Source organism: Podarcis pityusensis (genome assembly GCF_964106645.2).
Source record: "Podarcis pityusensis genome assembly, chromosome: 5".
Lineage (NCBI taxonomy): Eukaryota > Metazoa > Chordata > Lepidosauria > Squamata > Lacertidae > Podarcis > Podarcis pityusensis.
This window is the reverse complement of record NC_138032.1, coordinates 52,822,178-52,846,045: the sequence shown is the minus strand read 5'-3', so window position 1 is coordinate 52,846,045 and position 23,868 is coordinate 52,822,178. Positions and strand designations below refer to the sequence as shown.

Sequence of the window (23,868 nt, the reverse complement as noted above, 5' to 3'; positions counted from 1 at the left end):
ATATATCAATAAATAAAATGTAAAAAGAGGAAGAAGCTCTCCAGCCTAGCAGCCCATGATTCTGGAAAGTGTGTGGGAGGCAAGGTTTGGAGTAATATAAAAACAAACAAACCTACAATTCAAAGAAAAAAGAACCTGAAACACACAGGATTCTAGTCACAAAAACATCCAGAACATGGTTAAAGCAAATTTTTGATATAATCACACCAAACAAGGCCACAGATTTAAATGGATGGCAGACACTCAACCATTTGTTATAGGGAGAAGTCCATCTAATTAAAATCTAGCCGTCTGTGTTATGATTGATATGCATTATTATTATTATTATTATATAGGATATTTTTGTGGGTTTTTCCAGGCAGGCTGTGCTTAGAATGCACTCAATTGCACTGTCAGTCAAGGAAAGTGAGATGAAGTTATCTAATTTATGTAATTATCACAGATCATTTCTCTTGACACAGGAAATTAAATGGAAGAAAGAAGCTCATAAGAGTCTGCCAGACTAGGTTTTCTTACAAAAACAGTCACTATCAACACTGAAATGTTTTTTACTATGGGCTCCAATACAATGAGAGTTACTTATGACTAAAGCTGCAATCCTATGTACCTTTACTTGCTGAGAGTAAGCCCCATTCAAGTTAATGGGGCTTACTTTTGAGTGGACATGTACAGGACTGCACTGTTAACCCTGTTGAAAGTAATGGGAGTTAAGCCAACCATGATTAACTTGTTTCATTGGTGTCTTGGTGACTAATAACTAACTTCTGCTGTATTTGGGCCATGGTTATTATCTTTCTCCCCTCACACTCAAACAAGAATCCCCTATTCTTATGCATTGTTCGTTAAAGTACTTTCTTTTTAAAGATAACAGATTAGAGCCAAAGAAACATAAGCAAAAATGAAATAGCCCAAAGTGGGGCTTGAACCCATGACCCATTTAGAGTCTCCTGCTCTACTGACTGAACTGTCCATCATGAGCTGTCTTACATAACTAATTCATAGCTATGATCAGCACTGAGCTGTTGAGGAAGAGGAAACTGCACACAGCTTGAAAAAGTGGATGTAATACAACATTTATGCTATTTATTTACATTCAGCATGGAAAATAAAACTGGATTAGTCAATTTCATTCCCTGTGGTTCAAGCTCCAGAACAATATTGCTTTGCTCAATAGCAGGGAAGATGTCGAAATGGAGATCAATAGGAGCAGTAATTCTTTTTGAAATAACAAAATGTGTTGAAATTGGTTTTCCCTGTTGCTGTTTCGAACACGTTTCCTCTTAAAAACAAAGACCAAACAAACAATTATTCTACTGTAAGTAATGGCTTATAACAGATGAGCGGACCCTCCCAATCTTATTATTAAACCAAGAAAGGCACATTAACTACCTGGCTATCTTCTGAAATCTGAAAATTAGTATGGTTTCTTCCAGACCAATTATTTCATTCCAAAAGTAAAAGCTCAGTGCTGTTTGATTCTGCATTGCTCTCCAGTGTACCCATTAGTAAATGGATAGATGACAGTCCCAGCACAAGGAGTGGAACCCATACTATACCATACCAAGATCGCAACCACCACTTCTTTCTTCATTCAGCTGGGGCATGTGTGGGGAGGAATTGACGTGGCCTAGGACCCATGTACCTACGGGACCACCTCTCCTGGTATGCCCCGCGGAGGACCTTAAGGTCCACAAATGACAACACTTTGGAGGTCCCAAGTCACAAGATGGCTAGATTGGTCTCAACTAGGGCCAGGGCCTTTTCAGTACTGGCCCCGACTTGGTGGAATGCTCTGTCACAAGAGACCAGGGCCCTGCGGGACTTGACATCTTTCCGCAGGGCCTGTAAGACACAGCTGTTCTGCCTGGCCTTTGGTTTGGACTCAGTCTGACCCTTATGTTTTCCCTCCCCTTACAGTTTTTGATCTATGGGCTATTTTTAAAATGAGGCTGCATTTTAAATTGCATTTTAACCTGTATTTTAAATTGGTCCCCCCCCCCCATTACGTTTTTATTGTAATTTTACTGGTGTTGGCCGCCCTGAGCCTGGCTTTGGCCGGGGAGGGCAGGGTATAAATAAAATTTATTATTATTATTATTATTATTATTATTATTATTATTATTATTATCTAATCAATGGGATGATTTTCAAATGTGCATCATGAAAACTCACTGACCCTTGTGGATGGCAGGATCTAGATTTGATCTAGGTTGAAAGCAGAATTGCTGAGGACCAGCACCCATGATCCTGTCTTGAGGAAATCATCTTTGCACTACAGAAGAGTAGTTGTGCACACAGTCAGCAAGGCCAGTGTTCAGGGATGATGGGAGTTGTAGTCTAACAACAGCAACAAGCATAAGTTCCTCACACCAGCCCTACAGCCCTTGGGATAGACTCAAAATAAATCCAGCTGTTTGCAGGACAGTATGGAATCTGAGCATTTCACCCAGTCTCGAAGACAAAATCTGGTATCTGAACCACCACTGTTCTGGAGTTTGGCGCCAACTCTAGCCCCTATAAACACATTTTAAATAAATAAAACCAAATTGAATTACAGAGGTTTATTCCCTTTTGTGGGCATAATTTCAGTTACTGTGCTGTTTCCAAAGAATGCAATTGTAGGTTTTGGTTGTTTTTTTTAAAGCCCTGTTGGCAGATTGTTATAAGAAACACAAAATTTCATTGACATGTGATTAAAGATTATTTCTCCCGCACTGGAATTTTTTGGCTGGGATGGTTTTGTTCTCTCCCATCCTTTATTATATGAAACAAACCAAGAAAACAAGGAAGAATTCAAAGATGATAAAAGGGGGGGGGGGACTACTTTCCTTCCCTGAGAAAGTTTCAGTTCCCTTTTATGCTTTTAATCAAGAAAGACTTGCATGAGATGGAGGAGGTTTTGAAAGCTTTCAATGGTCTGGCCACATAAATGCAGGGTTAGTGAGATGGTAAGAAAGATTGCCAGGAAATAAAGGAGCACAACCAAGCAGCAGGAATTGTGCATATTGTTGTGGTTGCCCTTCTTTCTCAGGCATAAAATAGCTGCCACTACCATCATGGCTTCCAAATCATGCAATAGAATAAAAGCGTGGTGCTATTTTTTCACATGGTCATGATTCGACCCAGGACTGAGCCAACAATACTCACTATTCTTTGCAAATATTTCAAGCCATGCTAAAAATACAACCTGCGGTGTTAAGGGAATCCAGTGTGTGCTTTACATGTTTGAGTTCTCAAGCATCTTGAGCAATTCCAGTTCAGGATTGACACAAAGCTCAAGAGTTCTTGAGAAGAAGCCCTAAGACAGTTGAAGAGAGAGATTTATGGTGGGCTTTGCCCATGCCCAATGCTGGTTAGAGTTTGCTGTAAACAAAACAAGGTACACCTCTCTCTTACTTATTGCAATTTTCCCCACGTCTTTGTTTAATTTGCTTCCACCTGCCCTCACTCTCAGTTGCCCTCAGAGATGTCAACATGTATCCAAATCTGATTGGCTATGCGGCATTATGCCATCATTCCAATCATGGCATGGTACTGGTTGGGTGGGATCACATATGTCATGAGTCTAGAAAGGAACATCAGCAATAAGGGTAAAAAGCTTCAGGAGTAGGGTGCCTAGATAGTATTCCCTCCTCTACATAACTGTCACAGGTTATAGGATCCACCCTGATCCAATGGGTTGAAGGGGGCTTTGATAGGGTTGAGATGTCCCTCTTTCCAACCTTGCCTGACTCTTCTGGTAGTGGGGAGATCCACTGGCAGTGGGGATGTCTTGCCAGTGAGAAGCACCCCAATGCTCCCACCTACCCAAATGGCAGGTGGGCAGAAGCTAGTGCAGGCTAAGATGGGATGCTGGCTCCTGTGCTGAGCATCCTGTTGTCATGCAATAGCAATGGCCCTGATCTGGTCCTCTTCACTGTTCCAGTCTGGGATCTGAAACAGTGAAGGGGCATTTTCCCCCCTGCCCACATTCTGTTCTGGTTGGTGTGAGCATAGAGACAGTGGGTGCAGTGCTAGTTGCATTGCTCCATTAAGCTGCACTGCAGCTGGCCAGGGGTAAAGTTTGTGCCCTAAGACTTCCTTCAGATAGGAACTTTGAAATAGTTTGTTGAGCTATTCCAAGCTGCATTTTTAAAACTTATTTGATTTCCCCCTAAAAGGATAAATTTGGATTAAATGGGAAAAAAAAACATGGGCTGGCATTTTAATGCCAACAATGTTGGTGAGATGCTGCAAAAAAGAAAGGGTGGGGGGAAACGTGAGAAGCATTGACCTAACAATAAAAGCATCCACCCAGTGGATTTTCAGGATAAATTGCTACTGCATTTCTGCATTAGTTCTGATACCCCCGCCCAATTTCTTTTTTAAAAAAATGGTGAATATTGAATGCATTCCTAGTGTCTACATCAGGAAACAACTCAGCTATTGCTCTAGTGAAGGATGTTTGCCTAACATAATGGCGTAACTAAGAACCATTTGGGATTTTTGAATTTGCATTACCGCCGCAAACCTGCCAAGCTCTCATGAACTTGTGATGCAAGGGCTGAAATGACAGATAGATGTAGGTAAGCCTCAATGAAAACAAATGGATGCCAGTTCTTTCCTCCAGAACACAGGTGGTGTGCATTATGCAGGGAAAGCCAGCCAACTCATTTTGTTCAGGCAGGAGTGTGTCTAAGCCAAGCTTCTGACAGGCAGCTAGCTAGCCTTGTAGAGTGGAAATCTAAATGAGAAACTTACAGCAGGCTGGGTTTTAGAACCACTGATTAAAATTGAGTGTCAGTGCAAGCAGCATAATATAACCACTTTAATGTTGGATAAAAATGCTTGCAAAATAAAGGCCTAGTGTAAAGCAGCCAATGCAACGTATATCGTGAGTGTCTTTCTTATCTCCCAGTGTCTCTGAATTCGCTGATTTACAGAAATGTTTGATTTGCTCATTTTCAGCACGTTAAGCCGTATTTAAACTGGCATGATAAAGGTCTGTCATGGGGTGACAGGCAGTAAGAGGTGACAGTTGCAACAGCTGGGCCACTCTCAAAAAGTTTTGCTTTACAAGAACAATAAGCAGCAGCACAATCCTACACATGTCCACTAAGAAATCAGTCCCATTGTGTCAGAAAAGCGGGCATAGAATTCTCTCTCTCATAGTAATCTTTTTTAGATATTAAAGCAGCAGGGTGGGAGTTATTTTTGTGTGGGTTCATCTCAAGGTGCTACATCACGTTTATAGCCCCACAGTCACATGTGCAGAGCTGATTGCAAGAGTCCCTCTCCACCAGGATCGCTTGGGGGGAGGGGGAATTGAGGATTTTGATGTAAGGACACCAGAACTCTACCACTTCTGACCTTGTGTCTCTCCTCCCTTCTCCAGGTCCAAGTCTGAAGTTAGAAAGCATGATGGGCGAGGGTTTTGTCTTTTTGATTCTGTGTGGCTGAGAGAGTCCAGATACTTTGGAGCTTAAAAGGTAGAGGTTTGTTGGTCTGAACTTGAGCTTCTGTGACCTTTGGATTGCATTGGCAATGCAGCCTTTTCCCAAACTTTGGAGCTAGAAATTGGATGGGATTTGCCATGTAACTTCAGGAGTGATTCCCACCCCTTCTGCAGCTCCAAGGCTGGGACTTGTTGCACTTGCCAGAGGACAATAGCCCATTAACTGTGGCAAGTGACAATGTGGAACCTTGTTTATAGTGCAGGGGGACATATCTGTCCTGCCTTCCTATATAGGGAGGTTTTTAATGTTTGATGTTTTATTATGCTTTTATATTTGTTGGAAGTCACCCAGTCAGATGGGCAGGGTACAAATAAAATCATCATCACCACCAGCATGATATTTGTATCAAATGCTAACCATGTTAGTGCATGATACTGTGTGTGTGCTGAAACAGCTACACAGATCTTTAATGAGATGCTGTGAATCCTTTGGAAGCAGATGTAGACCTATCGTTTCTTTTTTTTAAAAAATGAAAATGTAATCTTATATCTAAGTAACTAATTTTGGATGTCTTAGTGTGACTGGATACTCGTCTTACCCATGGGTAGGCAAACTAAAGCCCGGGGGCCGGATCCGGCCCAATGCTGAAGAAGTTTGCTGACTCCTGCTTACCCATTAAAACAAATCCTATTACAGTCACCTTGTTCTTAGATGCTGAAGTCATTGCAAGACAGCTTCTTCAACAGTTCATCCTTTTTAGGGTAATCTCTGCATGTTTCCAAGGTGAGAAGAGCTGTCCATGGTTCTGATTCCTTTAGCAATGTAACCAAACACCTTCAAAACCAGGTACTGTAGGTTGGAATTCAAGTGACTCCAAGCCCCTCTGATTGATGAGTAGCAGCAAACCTCACTACTCTTGATCAAGTCCTGTTGTCTCCTGTCCCCTCTCTGCTCTTTGTCTATATTGCATTGTGAACAGGACTTATCTACATCATGTAACACATGGACACCCAGTATATATGCAGCAATTCTTGTAACGTTCTGTGAATTTATTTAACAGGATTTATATACCTTTAGTGATGCGGGTGGCGCTGTGGTCTAAACCACAGAGCCTAGGGCTTGCCAATCAGAAGGTTGGCGGTTTGAATCTCCACGATGGGGTGAGCTCCCGTTGCTCGGTCCCTGCTCCTGCCAACCTAGCAGTTCGAAAGCACATCAAAGTGCAAGTAGGTAAATAGGTACTGCTCCGGCGGGAAGGTAAATGGCGTTTCCGTGCGCTGCTCTGGTTCGCCAGAAGCGGCTTAGTCATGCTGGCCACATGACCCGGCAGCTGTCTGCGGAGAAACACCGTCTCTCTTGGCCTATAGAGTGAGATGAGCACTGCAACTCCAGAGTCGTCCGCGACTGGACCTAACAGTCAGGGGTACCTTTACCTTTACCTACTGTAATATACCTTTAATTGTCAAAGCCTCAAAGAGGTATCCATAAAATATATTATTAGTAAGCAGTAACCTTTTAACTGATAAAGTTTATCATCTTTAAAAAATAATAATAATGGATGGCTCTGTCTTGCAGCAATGTGATATGAACAGTAGTTCATGAAATGAGCATAATTTTAATAGGATGTGGATATGTATATGGTTCATATAGTGGAGTGCAGGGCTTCCTCATGCTCCACTGGCAAGTGGAAGCAGATACCACATTTAGCTCCAATTATGTGCTTTAAAACCAAGTACTAAATGGCTGCTGTGCCTTTATGCCTTTTCTCTCTCCCCCCCCCTTCCCCCACTAACAGTGTCTGGAGAGACACTTTTGCTGATAGCAATTCTTGAGGCAGCCGCTCCCAGGACTGCTCCTATAATTCTTATTTGTTAAGTTTCCTTTTCTGACTACTTCTTATCGCCTTCTCTCTGCTGAATAGAAAGCTGACATTCTGATCATGGAAAGAAGCACTGAGCGGAAAAGCACATGAAAAGGAATATCAAATTGAAAGTACTCCCCCGAGTGGATGCATGTATAAATTGTAAGAAAAAAATAATCTCTAAATGCAGCCCTTGGGACTTGAATTATTTACACTCTTTTAATCCTCTTAACTTCAAATCAAGATCACTCATATTGCTTTACAGCCAGGCTTTCAATTGTATTATGCGTTCAGGAACAATTTCCTTGTCAATCATCACATTTAACAAATTCATAATCTGCTCGTGTTTTCTGCATGTATTTTGGGGGCCTCACACTTCTCGTCTTCATCCTGGCTTACTTTTATCAAAATCATATTTTCAGGTTCTCCACACAGTGGGCAAAGTAACAGGAATACAGCTGTCAGCAGCAAACAGGAAAGAGAATACGTTTCCCCCTGTTATAAGCCTCTTTGGATGTGAATCAGCCAACCTTCAGGGAACCCGTGCATTTAGACTTGAAACTTTGTCTTCAATCAGACAAAAAGGTTAGACATTTGCACTCCTTAATTCCTGCTATCTGACAAAGCCCCTGAAGTAATATAACCTATTTGATGTATTTAAACTAAGGGTAGAGAACTGCCAGACTGTGATTGGGTGCAGCCCATGTTGTTTTTGAACCTGGACCATGTTCTCTATTCCCTTGACCCTATCTATTCCCTTGATCCTGTACAGAATTGAAGTCTAGACCTTCCTACCCACCCCATCATTTGCTTGAATTAGAGCTTTCCCTCATAAGCCTAATTACCACATAAGGGAGTGGATGTTTTTAAGGAGGTGCCAGCTGGGAAGAAAGGGCCAACTCTTCTGGGCATTCTGAACCCCTTCCCTTCCATGGAACAATCAATTTTAGGATTAAGGATCCGGCAGCATGTGTGTGTGTGTGTGTGTGTGTGTGTGGATAATTTTTGTGAGTGGCATAGAACGAACACCACATTCCAGGCAACTTGCAGCTCCGTCCTGCATAGCTACTCTTGTATAAGCAATGACTTCCCCCCTACTTACCTGGAAGTAAGTCCCACTGAATTCAGGGAGCTTACCTATGAGCAAATAAGAACAGGATCAGAAGGCATATCATATTTCTCTGCCCTTGTTAGAATCCAGTAAAATGCATTTTTCATTTTTAGCAAGACTCCAGTTCAAGGGTAGTCAACCTAGTGTTCCCCAAATATTGCTGGACTCGAATGTTGGCTACCCCTGCTCTAGCTCCTCCTGTTCTCACAGCGAAGAATGTCAGGATATAGTACTATATATCCCTACCAGGGGACATGTACAGAGATAATGTATTATTTTTTCTAAACTACATTGTTTTCCAGGTCCTTTTTTCAAGAATCTCAGCGGTTCAGTGTGTATTTGAGGGCTGCAAATGAAACCATTTCCTAAAAAACAGGATGCGAGAGGGAGAAAAAAAATACCTCTGCGGTGCTCCTTATGTCTACCAATTCTAAATGCCTGACAATTGTATAACTGAGACTGACAGCCAGGTCTGCAGGACAGTGATCGTTTTTCCCTGCTGGTGAATAATATAAAATGCTTCTCAATAGCTATCGAGAATGATGTGCAGATTCACATATGGAGCTGTGCAGGGACCAGAAATTATGTTAGAAATGGCTTCTTGACCGAGGTTCCAGAGTTTTATATCCATCCTAATAGGCTCCAGTGATGCTAAAAACAGCAAACCACCTGGTGTACCAAGAGAGCAGCGATATGAAGCTAATACCAGACAAAGGCAATAAATTAACCCTCTGTTTCTTTTCCCCCATGTGCAAGCCAGGGATAGCAGGACATCAATAAAAACTAGCCATAGCAGAGACAGCAAATTAATGTGCCATGCTGAGGCACATGCTTTTGTGTGAAAAGATGTAGCATAATGTGATGTCCCTGCTTTTATTCATTCATACTTTGCAAGACTTTGTGGTCACATTGGTTAACTCTACCTCCCTCCAGACTTTCCAGTGCTGTGCACTAGTATGTGTGCCTCCACAGAAATGAGTGGCACATTATGGGTGATATGATTAGGAAGCAGTCGGAGTGGCTTTTATCGCTTGGCTTGCATCTGGAGGTATGATATCAAGGGACCACACTATAACGATATAATGACTTGCATATGCTTATCATAATTTGCCTATCTTTTTCTTTTTCATAAAAACTAATAGAGCTGATTCCAAATTATAGTTGGTAGAAATAAACAGCCTATATTTTAAGTGTATTCTTAACCTACTTTTGCAATTTGTAAGTAAACTTGAACTTTGAATGTACTTTGAAATTCTGAAAATTGAAGAACAGTCCCCAGTAACTTTACAGGTTGAGAGGCAGGTTACAACTGTTACAGGCTGCTTGAAACGAATTGCTATAATTCTAAATTGCTGAGGACCATTTGATACTTCATGTGACTCATCAGAATCTTGCACCACTAGATGTTCCCCCAAAAGGTTACTTTCTTTGTTTCTTTCAAATGACTAGAGATATATTAATTGTCTTGAGGAAAAACATGACTTGGGGACAGGCTTCCCCTACACTTATGAGTATACAAGTGCACTGAATCTGGACTTTTATTTGTAAGCAGGGAAAGCCAGACTTTGTCAAGCTGCAGCAGAGAAGGGAAGCAGGGCTATTCCATCTCTGCTGAGAGACAAGATCCCTTTGGCTCTCCCTAACTATCTCCAAACACCAGCCCTTCCAGCAGGCTACAGATCAAAGGGAGGTAAAGGAAATTGGCGATTCTGTCACTGTGGTGGGAGACTAGTTGCTTTTGGCTTTTCCCCAATTTTCACTGAGAAGCACCCATTCCATCAGGCTACCACCCCAAACTATTTCCATCCAAATTATAACAGCCATATTATGAGAAATGTAACATTAAGAGCTGGTGCCTTTTCTCTCTTGTCTTTTATAGTGGAAATCCAAGGGCAGGGATTATCTTGTTTTTTAAAAATTGAACTGTAAGCTGCTCTGTGAGCCTTTTTGGTTCAAGACGGTGATAAAACAATGCTTTACACAAATACATGCATACATCTTTAGGTATAGAAGTTTGTATGCTTGCAAATTAAAAGGAAATGGTATTATAAATAAATCCCCATTGGCCTAATAGGGACCTTTTAGCTGTATATGTGAAAGCTCCTTCGATATCAGATTTTGATAGAATACCTGAATGGTTTGCCTAAATAGGGCTTGTGTGATCTATCAGTTAAGTCTATGGTAGAGACTGCGAGTTTTGATCCATGGCCCCATGACAGGGCATTCTCTACGGCAGCCCTTAAATCACAGAACTCCTTCTGTACAGAGGTGCAGCTGACACCTTCACTGTATAGCTTCTCATGAATGTAGAAGATACATCTCTGTGCCTTTGAAACCTGAGAGGCATGTTTGCAGGCCTCCCCCCCTCCCTGAAACTGTGACTGTAATTTGTTTTAACTGTTTTTAATATGAGTTTCTAAATTGCTGTAACCTGCCCTGGGACCTGCTGTTGGAGAATGGGCAATAAATTTAACAACTGAACACAGCCACCAGGGCTGCTTAGCATACTTAGGCAGTGCCAACAGGGCCCACAGCTGATGTCAACCCTGGGACCCCCTTTATTTTTAATTTTTTTTAAGACTAACACACTGAGCAATGAAAGGCAGCTGCACCTAGTCACCCTTTGATTGCCCACAGACTGATCTAGCGCCACTGTGGGAAATGTGTAAGTAGGAAGATGTCCAACATGGCTTGGAGGTAAGCCTGCTAGCGGGGGATGGTATTTGGTCCCCCCCCCCCAGGTGAAGCCTCCAGAGGGGCGCCATTGAGGCTCCCAGTCTGTGTACACAAATGTGTGTGGGGTGCGTGTGCCAAACTGGGTCTTTGACCCAGGTGAAATAAAGCCTAGTTTTGCCCCTGTCTGCTAGGAAAGGAAGCCCACCACTTGCCCAGGGTGCCCTCAAATATGGACCGCAACCAAGGAAAGTAAAATGGAGGAGGGGAGCCGACCCACTGGAGTCTGTAGCAGGTAGTGAGCATCTAGGGCAGGCATAGGCAAACTCGGCCTTCCAGATGTTTTTGGACTCCAACTCCCATTATCCCTGACCACTGGTCCTATTAGCTAGGATGATGGGAGTTGTAGTCCCAAAACATCTGGAGGGCCGAGTTTGTCTGTGCTTGATCTAGGGGTAACGAGAGACCACCTGCTTTGTGTTTTTTTAAAAAAGAACTCTGCTCCCTGCACTGTAAAGGGATGAGTTAGACAGAGACTGCTTTCCTCACTCTTCAGAATTGCTCTCCTCCAACAAAACATTCAGTTCGGGGCTTGGAAACATCTAGCACCCCACAACATTGCAGGAAAGCAGGAGGCGGGGAAAGAAGACGAATGCTTCTTCTACCACTTCCGCCCCTGCCTCGCCCCCAGTACTACAGCAGCTTCGAGGTTTCCTGGAATCCTTTGCCTCTCGTGCCATGGCGGGGAGGCCGATCATTAAACGACATTTCCCAGCATGCCCCGCGACAGCAAACTGGGCCGGGCTGTGCCGCAAACTACTGCTTAGGGGTGGGGAGAGCCGTCGGAAAGAGCGGTGCGCGTGCGACGGTCGCTTTACGACTGCCAGGGTCGGATCCGCTTCCGGAGTGAGCCACCCCGAAGGCAGCCGTTGCCGCCGCTCGCCGTTCCGCGTAACCTGGAGACGCGACAGCGCCGTTCGGCGATGGGCGGGAGGCGATTGTGACAGGCGGCGCTCTCCGTGCCCGCCCCCTCCTCCCTGCCCGGGCAGAGCGGGCCCCTCCAGGCCTGTCGGGATGGAGGAGGAGAGCATGGAGGAGGAGGGGGGCGGCGGAGGAGCGGGAGGAGGCGGCGGAGGAGGAGGCGGAGGCGGAAGCGTCAGTAGCAGCAGCAGCAGCTACGAGGCCTTAATGGACGACCAGAACCACAACAACTGGGAAGCAGCAGCAGGAGGAGGAGGAGGAGGGAGCTACGGGCAGACGCGGCGCCGGCCGGGCTCTCCGTCCCCCGGGGAGCCCCACAGGGCCTCCCTGTCGCCCCACGAGGAGCTGGAGATCCACATGATGTCCGAGGCCGCCAACGGGCCAGGGAAGGGCTGCGAAGCCACGCCGGTCAAGGGGGGCTCCAGCATCAACCTCAACATCAACCCCTCGGCCTCCAAGTTCTGTGAGTGAGAGAGAGGCCGAAAAGGGCCGCCCTCCTGGCCAAGGGAGGCCGTGGCCCAAGCGGCCGTGTTCTGCGCCACCTCCATCCCGCCCCCACCCCGGTCGATCTGTTGGGGAGCTGGGCTGAGCAGAGGAGGCCAGCTTGGTTCGTGCCCCCCCTTGCACGGAGCATCCCGGCCCATTGGCCCTTTTTTCAGGTCGTCAGAAAAGCCCTGCTGCATCTGGCCAGGGGCCCAGCTAGTCCAACATCCTGTTCTCACCGTGGCCACCCAAAGATGTCCCAGGGTGCCCACATGCAGGGTCCTCCGCAAATAGCGGCTCGCAGAAACTGACATTCAGTTTACAGCCTGTAAATCCTGTGGCATTGCTCTGTCCTTGCATCTTAGTGAAAGGATGGGGGGTTTTTTTGCGGGGATGGGTGGGTAATAACCACAGTTGCTCCCTGGGGTAGTAATAGTAATAATAATAATAATAAATTTTATTTATACCCCACCCTCCCCAGCCAAGGCTGGGCTCAGGGTGGCTAACAACCAATAATGAAACAAGTTGAATGAATACAACTTAAAAGCAAGATTAAAATACATTAAAACATTAAAATGCAGCCTCATCACAGGAGGAGAAAGGAAAAAAGAAAAAGGGGGAGGGAATCACATTGCCTCCAAGCCAAAGGCCAGGTGGAACAACTCTGTCTTACAAGCCCTGTGGAAAGAAATCAGATCCTGCAGGGCCCTGGTCTTATGAGACAGAGCGTTCCACCAGGCCGGAGCCAGTGTTGAAAAAGCCCTGGCTCTGGTTGAGGCTAATCTAACTTCCTTAGGGCCCGGGACCTCTAGGGTGTTGCTATTTATGGACCTTAAGGTCCTCCGTGGGGCATACTGGGAGAGGCGGTCCCGTAAGTATGAGGGTCCTAGGATGATGGGATTCTGGTTGTACCTGGCTTAACAGGTAAGGGGCTGGTGCTCTCTTCAGTTGTGGGTTTATGATTATTGTCCAAGTTGCTCCACAGTTAAAAAGTGCTACACATGGAAATGTTGAGAGATAACTAACATCTGTCCTCTGGTGACATGAATTTGTGTGCTTATACACGCTAGAGACTGCTCTCATATGCCTGTCACCATATGTTCTCCAGCTGAGGATGGCGCCTCTTACTGCTTAAACTGTTTCCCTGACATCATCACAGTGTGTGCATGAATTGCTGCCCTCCCTAGTTTGGCTACATATGTGGGTATCATTTTGGCTGTACAGTTCCTCTGAACACCAACAGACAGATTTATGCAGAATAAGATAGCCCTTCAAATAACCTGATCCCCAAACCATTTTGTTATGTTTAGCACTGCATATGGCTTATTTTACAGGGTAGTTGGAAGGATTGTTTTAATCAAGTGTCCAAGGCACTTCGAGCGCTTGGAAAACTGGGTTATATAAAATGATAGCTTGCTCTTGTACCAGTAGGTTTCCAGAGAAGCGTACGATAAAACATAATCAACAAAAACAATTCAACAACATGAAAGTACAAAAAGTTACCCAATGTGCATTTACTTTTGCATGCATGCACACACATGCTTATGGAAGTGCATGTTGTTTGCCCTATTGTTTTACTAAGAAAAGAATAAATATTTGAGTTGGGAAAATTGCTATGTAAACATCTGTGTGTTTCAGGAGGCAATTGAATGCAAACATCTGTCAGCTTCTTTGCCCGTGTCCTCTGTGTTGGAAAAACGCCCGGGAAGGCCACCACCTTCCCAAGACACCGGGGCGTCTCTCTGGTGGTCGCTCTCTGGCTGTAAATCTTTTTCAGTCCAGAGAGACTGGTGATAAGCGACCCCTCCCTCCTGAGAGGAGCACGCTCGTCTTCTGGCATCTCATTGCAGAAGAAAGAGACAATCAGTAGCTTTAAAACGACTTTATTCAGCGGTCTGTATACAGAGACTCCATCAGCATGTCTGCTCTCTCTCAGCAGCAGTACAGAACAACATCTCACACAGAAGTGAAAGTAACTTCTCACAGTACTCAGACTCCCTTTCTCACGCTCTCAGACACTCACATGATATAAACAACCATAGTGCTACTTGCTGGGCAGCTGGTGTGATAAAACTCCTAACATCTGTGTGTTTCAGGAGGCAATTGAATGCAAACATCTATCAGCTTCTTTGCCCGTGTCCTCTTGTGCCACACTGTTCAGAGCCATGCCATAGATTCCCTTACTGTTACATCTGAATTTTCCCCACCGCACAAACAATGAGCAGTAAGCCAAGAACAAACTTTGGTTATAGCTCATGATTTGTCTGGAGCAAAAAGGACCATAAACGTGGATTAAGATGTAATTCTAAGCCAGACCATGGCTCTGTTCCAGGTAGCAGCAGGGCCAGAGTAGGGCAAAATGACTGCAAATTTTTCTTTTGAGTACCCACATGCTTGTTCACATTTCACCATGGTTTGGCTTGGGGTTAGGTGTAAATGTATAATGTCTTGTCTTTAAACATGCTTTGTGTTGAAATAAACATATTAATGTCTCTAGCACACTGATGAGAACAAATTCTTGTTCTTGTATCACAGTGAAAAATGCGTTTTTTGCATCTCAAAAAATACGTTTTTTGCATTATAGAGATGATTTACATTTAAGACAGCTTTACAGATGTTGCTAAGAATGTTGGTGCAATTATTTTATCATTCTTCTCATTGTGTTCCATAAGTGCATTAAGATGATTTATTTTCTCTTATAGTAATGAATGTTATAACAATAGAAGACTATAAGAGCACATACTGGCCAAAGTTGGATAGTGCCATAGATCAGCTTTTAACTCAGTGTCCTGGTGACTACATCCCCATCTCCTATGAACAAATATACAGGTAAGAAAATTTTACAAGCTTTGTATGGTTCTGGAATAAATTATTTTGCATTTAAGGTTTGCTGTATATCAATTGTGTGCATAGAAGCTACTTTTATTGCACTAGTATTGCATTCTTGGGTAACAATTTTCATTTTAATATTAGATTTTAAGACTTAAGGTTGAAAGACAGGGTAAAAGTATGATAAAAAAAATGAACCAGGTAACACATTTTTGAAGTTTTCATTTATTGGAAAGTAAGGTGAATAATTTCAATTAATCTTGGGTTATGCATACAAAAGGAGGAAAAAGCTTCTAGCTGCTTTTTCCAGAATATACATATGCTATAACCTCTACCTTGTTCTCCCTTATTCACCTTTTCTCTAAACAAAAAACCCCAACTATTGTTACCTTTCTTTATAAGGGATTTGCACCACCCCCTTAATGATTTTGGTTGCCATTTTTTTTTTTTTTTGCATCTTTTCCAGCTCTACAATAAACTGCATGCAGAATTACAAGGATTTGTATAACAGTGTTATGATATTGGCAGGTTTATTTTAAGTCCTTTTCCTAATGATCCTTAGCACAGAATTCTCCTTTTTTTACAGCTGCTTGCTTCACACTAGGTCAGCATTTTCATTGAGCTATCCACATTGACCCCAAAATTTCTTTCCTGGCCAGTCACCACTAATTCCTGAAATGCTATATACATTCTAGCTGAGCTAGATAACTCCCAAGCATTTTGAAGAGTTTTTACTTTCTTGACTTTCCCTTTCAACTTCCCTTTTTACACTTCTGTTGAATTTTGAGAAGGTTCCTCTTTTGAAGTATATGTGTGACTGCTTTCAGTTTCCTTGACAATTCCCCACTTCCATATATGTTGAACTTGATAGCCGTGTCATACAGTATGCATTTGGTTCAACAGCACTTTACATCCCCTCTTTACCACTTAAATTTAAGTCTTGAGTCTCTTCCCATCTGATCAGTTCCATTAGGGCAAACGTTTTAGGGCACCCTGAAATCTTACATCCCTGACTGCAATCACCCAGTTAATGTGTGAGTAATTTGTCTCCTATTACTACCGCACTTCCTCCTTAGAATGCTTCCTTGATTTGGATTCACAATCTCAAGTTCACCATTTTAGTTAGGGTGGTGGGAGATGACAGTATGTCCCTAACAATTAAGTTACTAGTGTCAGCCACAGTGGTTCTATAAAGGATCCTGTCCCTTTAGGGAATTCTAGCTTTTTTGACTGTGTCCTCTTTGACTTACAGTCATCCCTAGTATGCACTTCCTGTACTTTCTGTAGGGTTTGAATCTAGTGATGACTGTGCTGCTGGTTCTCTTTGTTCCACCAGGTTTCCATTATGCCCGGTATATCTATGCTGTTCATTAAAACCAAACACTTCAGCTCTCCCATCTTGTCTTGGAATCTTCTAGTATTGGCATATAAACACTTATAAATGGTGTCTCTCTCCAAATGTCTCTGGCATAATGTTTTCCACTATGGTGCTTTCAGCTCTTAGAATAGCTATCATGTACCCCTACACCTCTGTTACCTAGTTCTTCCCTCTCCCATTGGGACAGATCTATAGATATGTTCAACCCATCACTTAGGGATGATTTGTCCCAGGGGTTCTTTGTTTGTATTGCTGGGTGGTTTTTAATGTTCCAAGGACTGCATTAAGGTTATTTAGAATTACGTTTCGGTGAAACTCTTGCCGGTTTATTTCCTTGGCTCAGAATCTCTGAGTGTGTTGATGTCTAAGGTATAGTTCCTGGATCATCTATGATTGTGAAAATTTATGGAATATTCAAGGGCCAGCCAAATACAGTATGGATTACAATAATTCCTCAAGAGATACGAAGCGGCCTTTTTTAGTTAAAAGGAGCTCGGTGATTTTGGGCAGGGATTGGGTTGTTGGTACCTTCAGCTCTGATTCAAATAGCAAATACAGGTTTAATGGCAACACTAGCTTGGCACTGGGGGTGTTGAGAACCCTCAATAAAATGGGCTGAGAATCATGGGTTACTTGAGGACCCCATGGAAATGAACAGAAGCTGTAATGCTGGCAGAATACCACTGGCGCTTAAACTTCAATTCTTTGTTATCCTCTACTTTCCTCATCTGCAGTCACTTGCTATGTGTACACACAGTGCTTTGCAGTGCTTATCTCAGGGAGCTTTGCAATGACTCCATGAAATAGGTGAGGCCGAGAGATGTTTGGGTCTTGTCCATGACCAACCAATTTTCTTTATTGCTCACCTAAATATTTGTCTAAAAGCAGCCCAGTGTCTAAAAGCAGCATTCTGTTTGCTGTAAGCTGACACCATCTGACTTGTGCTTTATCTGCCCCACTGTAAAATTATCTTTCTGAGAAGGACAGCGGAGGTGACCACTCACTTTTTGAAAATATGAACCAGGGTACTGTCATGTACCAAATGTCAAAGAAATTGAATGCATGTGCTTCCATTTCCTTTGTTGTCCTGGGAATTCTAACATGGGGCTGAAGAGAGGGAGATATACAGAGTTATACACAATTAATATAAAGTTAGTTGTGGTGTACAGTAGTCCCATTTATTTTGGTGAAGCTGTTTCATTCTGTTGCTTTATCCTGTTAAGATAGGCTCACTAATTAAAATGTTGCCATCCATTCCAATGCAAGTTGCTGTTTTTGTTTTTTTCCTGTTAAAGACAGGCACACTCATGTAGACTTAATTCCTAAATGCTTAGGTTTCATTCACAAGAAACTTGTTAGCATTTTTTTATCTGAAAGTAAAAAAAATGCATTTTTTTCTTAGTGATTCAGAAACGTCATATTGCATACAGTGGCCAAAACAGCACCATTGACCATATTACACATATGGGAAACAAAAGAGCTTTGACCATATCATTGCAGAAGTGTTTTGCACAATAAAATGAACAAGGGTTCCAAGACGTATGGTTTTTTTTTATTAATTAATAAAACTTAATTTTAAAATATTTTATTACCACCAAATAAACACCCTTCTGATTTTTAAAACATAACAAGTTCATGGTTAGCCCATTCTACAAAAAACATATGGTACATGTGTTAGTTGTGGTTTATGTGCTGTGGCTTATTGAACCTACCAAGGTACAAAATGACTAAAATTCACTTTGAATGGTCGGTGAACCTTTTCTTTGGCATGTAGTACCATTTTTATACCTTCTTTTGAAAGAGACAAAAATTAGCTTTATTTTGATACCAAAATAAGCCCAATTGGTTGAAAAATAAGCAAAACAGCAGGTTTTTTCTAAACTGACGCAGAAATTGCATTAGTTTATATCGTATGAAAATCAAAATTTTTAAAAAATTCTCCTGTGCCTAATTTTGGACCAATTTTTTTTTTACAAAAATTAATTTGAGATTATCTCATAGGTATCTACACATAATTTTTTTAAAAAGAAAATCTGAGTCATGAGAGCACATTCGATTATTAAAATCAGGTGATTTGGTGTGGAAGGACTAGTAGAAAAATGGTTATGGCCTTGTATCTGAGAATTGTGGTAGTTGTGTTTCTGAAATTAAAACAGTGGTACCTTGATTTTCGAACATCTCCGTTGATGAATGTTTTGGAACTTGGAACGCCGAAAACCCGGAAGTAAATGCTTCCGTTTTCGAACGTGCATCAGAAGTCTTCTGCTGAGGTACCACTGTATTTTTTTCAATTTTCTCTGTAAATTTGCAGACTGCCCTTTGTGCCTTGGTTTTCGAATGTTTCGAAAGTTGACCAGTCTTCCGGAACGGATTATGTTCGAAAACGGAGGTTCCACTGTACTTAAAAGTTCAAATGAAGCATTTTGGAGTCCCACATGTTATAATTGTTATTTAAATATAATTTTGTTTTCATTTTACTATTTTACTTTTGATCTGAGAACACTGCATGCATTGTCAGATATACTCCCTGTGTATAGTTTTGCTGCTGCTGCAATTTTGGAAAGTTCTTAAACGCAGTAGTATTTGGCAATAAAGGCTTTAGATGTTAAGACTTACGTAGATAATAACTTTTAATGGATTTCTCTTTTGAGCCCGATTAAATTGATGCGATATGTAGTAGAGATCTGGAGACACACACAAATTGCTTCAGAAGCAACTTCTGTACTTTGGGTAGGACCTGTTTCACCTTGTACTCAGGATACAGCCTTGATTTTGATTTTCTGAGTAATTTGATGTCCACCTGCTGACTACATGACAGCCACTGTCAATGTAAGCAGGAGTTTCTCTGCTGGTGCACATTGGGGCAGAAAATAAATATTGCATCCCCGAAAAAAGCTGGCAACAGTGAAGAAGTCCACACCCAGCATGGATCCTCTTGTCTCCATTGACTTGCATATGAATAATCATGGTAGCTGTCAGAGCCCCAATGCATGACTTCAGAGCAGTTCCTGCAGTCAATGACAGTGTGAGCAGGGATTGTGATGAAGGTGCTATCCTATATAGCTCCAAAGTGGATACAAAGGATCATAGACAGCCTTGTTTTTGTTTCAGGCCACATTGGTGAAGGTCTGAATACTTCTAAAACAACATTTGTTGGTTTGTTACTTGGGCTTGATCTGAAGTGGCTTCATGCCCCTTGATCTGTGGTATTTTCTAGGTCAAGATGAAGGAACAGCTTTATGCTGCTTAAGGTTTTGTGGCTTTGATGGAATTTCAGCCATACTTTAGATAGGTGCTCAGAACAGAACCACTTCCAATGTTGGCAGTCTTAGGTGGAATCTATACCAGTAGCTTTTCGTGCAAGTTATTCTGAGTTCAGTGGGACTTGCTTATATTTTCACACCATTTGTTTTGTTGTGCAAAATTTGTTTCATCAAGAGGCAGAGGAAGCTTGGAAATAGGCAGGAAAGCAGGGTGGATAAAATCAATGATTATTTTTTTAAAAAAATGGATTTAAATCAGATTTTTTAAAATTTAAATTGGATTTTTAAAATAAAATGCTTTTGGAGGAAAGAAATCTTTCTAAAGATAGTTTTCTGTTTAAGTTACATTATAGTCCAAAGGTTATTCATCAGGAAATAAGGATTTGTTTAAACATGGATACATATGCTATAATGTTATTGTTTTAGTTAAATAAATTGTTTAAATTGTTATTAAGGAAATGATTATTTTTCTCCTTCCAATAAAGTACAGCAGAAAAGTTGTCCAAATATAAACAGTTCACTTACTAAACCTCACAATAATTTCATAATTACCAGTCTATGTTTTTCTAATAGTATAACCAAATCAGTAATTTTTGATATAACTGTGAGAACTACTCTGAAAATTTATTATTCCAAAAATGAAACCTTCGTCTGGTTGTAAATATTAAGATTATACCAGCAGGAATGAGTTTTTCTGTAAAAAGATTGATTTAAATCAAGTGTTTTAAAACTGAGATTTAAATTGATTTGATTTAAATCAAATCCACCCTGCAGGAAAGTAGAGAAAAGCACTAGTCTGGGCACCCCTTCATTGTCTTTCACTTTAAGCAAGTCGTGGAACACTGATCACAGATGATTGCTGAAATGTGGTTACTACTAATGGCAGAACTGTCAGTTTCCATTCAGAAATAGCATCTTTAAATCCTTGTAATGTGCAGGTATTTCTGTACTACTTATTTTGTTTGTGGTTTGCAGCTTGCATTTCTGGGAAAGCCAACAAATATTAGCTTAGCTTAATCTAAGCCTTATTTATTTTGATTTTTAGAATCTCCTTATATGGAACATTTCAAGGTGATGTCAAAATATACATTATAAACAATATCACATACAAAACCAACAGTTTAAACACTGTAAAATAACTCACTACAACGATCAATAACTCTTTAAGCAATCAAGCAATGAAACCTCTTCATCCCAACAAACGTTATATGATCACCTAACCTTTAAAACTCAATCAGCCCCCAAGAAGTAGCAGTAAAATATCTGCACTTAAGTGCCTAGGAGTAAAGTAAAGGAGTAAAGATTACTTGCTTAAGGTGAAAGACACTGAAGGGGTGTCCAGACTAGTACTTTTCTCTACTTTCCTGCCTATTTTCAAGCTTCCTCTGCCTCTTGATGACACACACTTTTGCCTGGCACCAAAATAATATCAAAGTCTATGCAAAGTAAGCCTCCTTAGGGAGAGCATCCATTGGCATGGGGGCCACCACTGAAAAACCCTTCTTCTTTTGTAACTGTTCTCCAGACTTCTGCTGGTGGGGCACAGAGAGGAAGGCCTGTAATGACCTTGGGGGCTGGGTAGGTTCATATGAGAGAACTGGGTATAGGGGTCCTGCGCTGTGTGGGGCTTTGTAGGTTTAAACCAGCATTCTGTGCCTAACAGGGAAAGTGTAAATTAGTTGACAGGAATACCTTTATGTTCAGACGTAAAGACTCTGAAGGAATTAGATGAAGCTGTGGTTAAAGTGCATAAAGCTTGAGAAAGTGGCCCATGTTAATACAGACTCCAGTCATGTGAATAATTATTTGATGGCTTTCCATAACAATTTGATACAATCAAGCTATTCTGTTAAAATCCCAAACATTATATATGAGGCAGCCTTAACTTTTCAATGTTTGCAAGGCTGTCTGTAGGGAGCACAGGTTGTAGGCTGCTACAAAACTTGTTGGATAAATAGGGTCTTTGTTTAGGATGCGTATTGCTGAAGTTTCCTTTTAATTTTAAGCAGAATTTCTACTGGCTTGACATTTCTTGTTTTTCCCCCCCTGTGCTGCAAACTGTTGTCAATTCATCACTGTTCCTGTATTTATTTCTGCAGTTGTGTGTATAAATGTGTGTGCCAGCAGCATTCGGAACAGATGTATAGTGACCTAATAAAAAAGATAACTAACCACTTAGAGAGAGTCTCAAAGGAGCTGCAGGTAAGAAGCTGCACAATTTTGTTTTCCTGGGATTTGGCATTTTACTGGGAGTAGTGTGCCACTGATCATTTGAAATGATTGTTATCACAGCTGTTACCTATGTAGAACTCAACTAAACCTTATGTGTAATGTGTGAGTGTAGAGCACTAACCTTTGAATGATTCCTCTAGGAAAATGAGGTTTCACTGTGTTTACTTAGGTCCTGTATTTTATAAAAGTGTCATGAACCAAAAGTTGAAATAGATGCAATGGAATATTCTTGACTCTTAGACCTCTAGACTTCTCTGGGATAACATAAAAGTGAGCCAAAACCAGAGCAATTATTAATGTATATTTAAATTTTCTAAAAACATTTCCTTAGTGGTTCATTATGGCACATCGTAACCTACCCCGGGTCAGCACAAAAGTGCATTGTTTCCTCCCAAAGGAGCAGACATTACTATATTTTTGCCTGGGTAAATTCCTTTGTGTTTTAGGATTGACTACAAATCCATCGCAGAACTTCAGCTTTGATTGAGTCTTACTTAAACTGCTGATACACATTTGTTTTTACCTAGCCAATGTCACTTGTGGGTGACATTGCCATCTTAAGAGGAGCTCCCCTTTCTCTTAGAGTATAAAAGTTTCTTTTTGTTCATTCTTGCTTTCTGTCGATGATGGGGGCAAGCATTTAGTTCTACCCTCAGTACTGAGCTACAAATATCCTAATACCTCTATGCTATACATTAAAACATGTAGAGCTGTTTACACTTGTGGTTCAAAGTTGGGCAACAAGGTGCAAAGGAAAGGAGAAGTACATTAAGAGAACAAGTATAAAAATGAGTGGTAATAAGAAAAATTGTTAAGTCAATTTCTTACTCAGGGCTTGTAGAAAGATGAGAGAAGTGGTTAGAAGTTCCTATCCCCATGCATGTTTACTGGTTCTTTGCTGGAATGTAGGGCTTTAATGGAGGAGGACTCCTGAGAGCAGCTGCTGCAACTACTGTTCCCTTTAATCCACCACTATCTTTGGTTTGCTTGTACTGGCTGAGCAGGGAAAGGCATATGCTTACAGACCCCACCATAACGGAAGTCTAACCTGGTTCAGGGTAGACATGGCCTACTGTACCCCTCTGCTTCTACAGTCACCTCTTCTTGGTCTCTGCCTGCTCTTCCTCCTAGCTTTGAATGTCCTTTGTAAAAATGACTTTGTTTTTCAAAAAAATCTCCAAAAAAATCAAATCCCTTTAAAAAATCTGTGTTGCTTTGTTTTTACTTTTGCCTTTGTTGTTGTTGTTGCTGCTGCCGCCAGTTATCTTCTGTGAATCTGCATTTTCTGCTGTGAACATCATCCAAATACTACTCTGTTATTGCAGATAGATGCTTGGATTACTCTTTGAATTTAACTGTTATTAGAGTTCATTAAACTATTCAGTCCTTAGTGATGCAATGCAGTGCAAGAGTTCTGCATCAGCATTGAATTTAGGCTTCCTTCCTGTTGGGAACAGGGTTTTTAGGTCTTTGTTTTCTTTTCTGCGAGCCTGAAGGCAGAGGTTGATATGGATAAATTTCAGAGGTGGATGCTGGGATTGATAGGCATATAAAGTTTGTATTATCTTAAATGCACAAGCCTTAATACATTTAATCACCGTACCTACAGTAGGTCTTTATGT

The 23,868-nt window shown here is 41.6% G+C and overlaps 1 protein-coding gene and 1 long non-coding RNA gene across 2 annotated transcripts in view; both read left to right on the top strand.

Annotated features, from left to right (window-relative positions):
• The first annotated feature begins 5,373 nt into the window (after positions 1 to 5,373).
• Positions 5,374 to 9,185, top strand: LOC308477110. Its single transcript, XR_013986392.1, has 3 exons — positions 5,374 to 5,468; positions 7,719 to 7,881; positions 8,710 to 9,185. It is a non-coding gene; the product is annotated as an uncharacterized lncRNA (long non-coding RNA).
• Positions 9,186 to 11,954: 2,769 nt separating this feature from the next.
• Positions 11,955 to 23,868, top strand: part of CACUL1 (CDK2 associated cullin domain 1) — a 37,427-nt gene continuing 25,513 nt past the window's right edge. The window contains exons 1-3 of the mRNA XM_081005272.1: positions 11,955 to 12,524; positions 15,247 to 15,373; positions 22,114 to 22,216. Of these exons, the coding sequence (XP_080861398.1) occupies positions 12,155 to 12,524; positions 15,247 to 15,373; positions 22,114 to 22,216 (600 nt within the window). The 5' untranslated portion in view covers positions 11,955 to 12,154. The remainder of the gene's footprint in view (positions 12,525 to 15,246; positions 15,374 to 22,113; positions 22,217 to 23,868) is intronic.